Source organism: Anomaloglossus baeobatrachus, chromosome 11, assembly GCF_048569485.1.
Source record: "Anomaloglossus baeobatrachus isolate aAnoBae1 chromosome 11, aAnoBae1.hap1, whole genome shotgun sequence".
Lineage (NCBI taxonomy): Eukaryota > Metazoa > Chordata > Amphibia > Anura > Aromobatidae > Anomaloglossus > Anomaloglossus baeobatrachus.
In genome coordinates, this window is record NC_134363.1 from 131,394,851 (window position 1) to 131,398,000 (window position 3,150).

The 3,150-nt window shown below is 42.5% G+C and overlaps 1 protein-coding gene across 1 annotated transcript; it reads left to right on the forward strand.

Moving 5' to 3' along the window:
• The first annotated feature begins 446 nt into the window (after nt 1–446).
• LOC142256022 (transcription factor HES-5-like) lies at nt 447–2,066 on the forward strand. The gene is made up of 3 exons (XM_075327519.1): nt 447–547; nt 978–1,152; nt 1,259–2,066. The coding sequence occupies exons 1-3, from the start codon at nt 491–493 to the stop codon at nt 1,456–1,458; spliced, it is 432 nt and encodes a 143-aa protein (XP_075183634.1). The 5' UTR covers nt 447–490; the 3' UTR covers nt 1,459–2,066.
• Nucleotides 2,067–3,150: the final 1,084 nt, after the last annotated feature.

Here is a 3,150-nt window from a genome sequence, read left to right on the forward strand (position 1 = left end):
TTCTGCCAGAGGATGCGTTTAGAACTGCAACTACCTCGACGCAAAGTGCGCACATAGCCTTAGGTGGACGATTATTAAATGCACAATCGTATCATTTTGCAATCACTTCGTAATTTGTGTCATTATTTTTAAATGTTTCGTATTGATTTTTCAATTAAATTCATTTTAAAAGATGCTCCTTGTGTTTTTGTCTGTGCTTATTGCAAAGCAGCAGATGCACTAAAACTTTTTTTTTTTATGGTGTGTTCCTTTCCCACACTTTCATGTCTGTCTGTACAATACCCGCTCCAGATGCTATCCTGCTCTGTCACAGTTTACTGTGACACACGTCCATTGTCCCCGCTGCTGTGGGATTGGAGGAGGAGTGTGGGAACCTCTTGTAAGTCCGCTCTCCACACATCATTATGCGGGGAGAGCGGTATATAGAGGGCGGCCGCTCACTAGTAGTCACACAGCTCCGGCCTCACAGCACAAGGCTACAGACTGCACCATGGCCCCCTGTAATATGAGGACCCCGGACCCTCCGGCTGACAGCGGCCTCAGAAAGGTAAGACCCCACTAGCGACAGTGGCCCCCCATATCCCCACATAGAGGCTTATAAGATTACAAGTGATAATAGACATGGACACTGGCGCGCAGTGTAGGGTGTGTGCACATGTTGAGTATTTGGTTGCAGAAATTTTTGCATCTCTTGGCAGGAAAAACGTAGGGCAAGATTGCTTAGTATTCCCTCGTTTATGCATTTATTTTTTAATATAATTCAATCAGGCATAAACGCTGACGGAGTTGACATACTGAAAGGAGAAAATTCCCAACGTGTGCACTACACTTCAAGATTCTCATTGACTTTGCTGGCATCAGGATTTGCTTGCAGTTTTCTGTAAAAACTGCATTCAAAAATACATTTAGAAAAGCGAGATAAAAATGCACTGTGTGCATACAGCCTAATAATGAGAGATTTTTCTTCTTCTCTGCAGCTGAGGAAGCCGGTGATTGAGAAGATGAGGAGAGATCGGATTAACAGCAGCATTGAGCAGCTCCGCGTCTTACTGGAGAAGGAGTTTCACAGACACCAGCTCCCCTCCAAACCGGAGAAAGCCGATATCCTGGAGATGACGGTCACCTCCCTGCAGCGGCACATGGCGGAGAGAAGTAAGTGTCCCCGCTCCTCACACCCCTCATGTGCGTCTTATTATTAAGAGCAGATTGCGGCAGGTGGTGGACGCTGTCACTGACATGTTTGTCTTTCCTGTTCTAGATGTCGCAGCCTCCAGCCAGAGAGAAGAAGGCTTCTCCACCTGCGTCCAGGACTCCATCACCTTCTTACCAATCCAGAGTCACCAGAACGAGTCGGTCAGACTCTGCGGTGAACAGACTGTATCCTACGAACCGTCCACTATTATGATGTCGAAAGAACCAACTGGGAACAAGAACAAATCTATGTGGAGACCCTGGTGACCATATCAATGACTGGACCAAGATGGTCATCTTCTGCCTTCATGGTCTAATGGACCTTGGACAATCCTTAGTAAATGAACCTTTGTGCCATGATGATGATGATGATGAGACATCCACTCTGGTGACTGTTAGAAGCCTAGTCTTTCTTATAGAAAGTCATGTTTTTCCTTCTCTTAGGGAAGTTTTATTGAAGTTCCTACATCGGGACAAAATGTTAACTGATTATGGGTTGTGTCATTTGTATGTATTGTCACATATACCTATTTCTATGGAGCCTGTAGTGCGTTCCTCCTAAATTGTCCTAGTCCTGCTGTATTTTGTATTCAGGTCATGATGCGCCCACAATGAGGGCTATATCCTGATGGACTCTAATATGTTCTTTTTCTTCTGGGAAGATGTTTTCGTAGGGATGACACTTATAAAGTGCATGCCTTAGGTTGATCAATGCCTTGGTCTTTTGCAGTATAGCTTGAAGTTCTATAGTTTGATAATAACTTTTGTAATTTCTGTGAAATTTTGTCCAGTCACATATGCCGAATCAATGTCATTCAATAAGTGTGTGATGTCGCATTTTGTTAAATGCATATGTTTGGATTATATCCGCTTTTCAGTACTCAATAAAAAAATCAATATAATAGAAACGTTTTCTTTAATAATTTAATATGAGTAAATAATAAGGGGCCGAAGTGTTAATTCAGTTATCCAGGATTACAAAAATATGTTCTCTTCTTTCTAAAAACAGTGCCACACTTGGCTTCAGGTTTTGTGTGGCATTGCAGCTCATCTCCATTCATTTCAATGAAGCTAAGCTGCAGTACCGCACATAACCTGTAGACAGGCGTGGCGCTGTTTTTGGAAAAAAATCAGCCATATTCTAATCCGATATAAACCCTTTAAAATCCATACACATCTAATGTTGTAAGTAAAAGAACACATTTCATTCCCTTAAAGGGGTTAATTATTGGTGGCCTGTCCTTAATCAAGGAGCTGTGATACTCGCTAAGGGACTATGACCCCTTACATCCCTGATCAGTGAGGGTGCTATGACTCCCATGGATGAAATATGGCATCAGTATTGCAATGTGGTTATACATTTGCAGGCAGCTGAGTAGCAGTGGCTATGACATCTAAGACTGAGTTCACATGTCCAGTAATCATTCGTTAGATCGGATCCAGCAGAGATCCGTTGGCAAAAATGGTCTGCAAACACAACTTTCTTGTCTTGAAAAAATGTAATTTGCCAGATACGTTTTTTAGCATGGGTGTCTATGGCAAACAGATTCGTTAACTGATCGCTATTTTGTCCTCCGTTTTTCTTGCATTTGTAACGGATCCGTTTTTTGCTTCCAGGATCAGTTTCAAATGGAAGATAACTAGCAATCAGTAACGGATCCATTTCCATAGACTCCCATGTTAAAAAAACGGATCCAGCAAAAATCAATTTTTTCAAAATGGACAAGAAAGTTGTGTTTGCAGAACTTTTTTTGCCAATGGATCTTTGTTGGATCCATGCTAACAGATGATTAGTGGACATGTGAACTCAGCCTTATACTAGAAGACCAAAACGCTCTGGTTGCCAAACCTGTAGCAATGTGAGAGCAGAGCTGGTATCCGTGCATATATAGGGATGTCTGCTTTTCAGGAGTTAGGGAAAGCTGCGTAACAATCCAAGGTGGGGGTTTATCAGGGGGA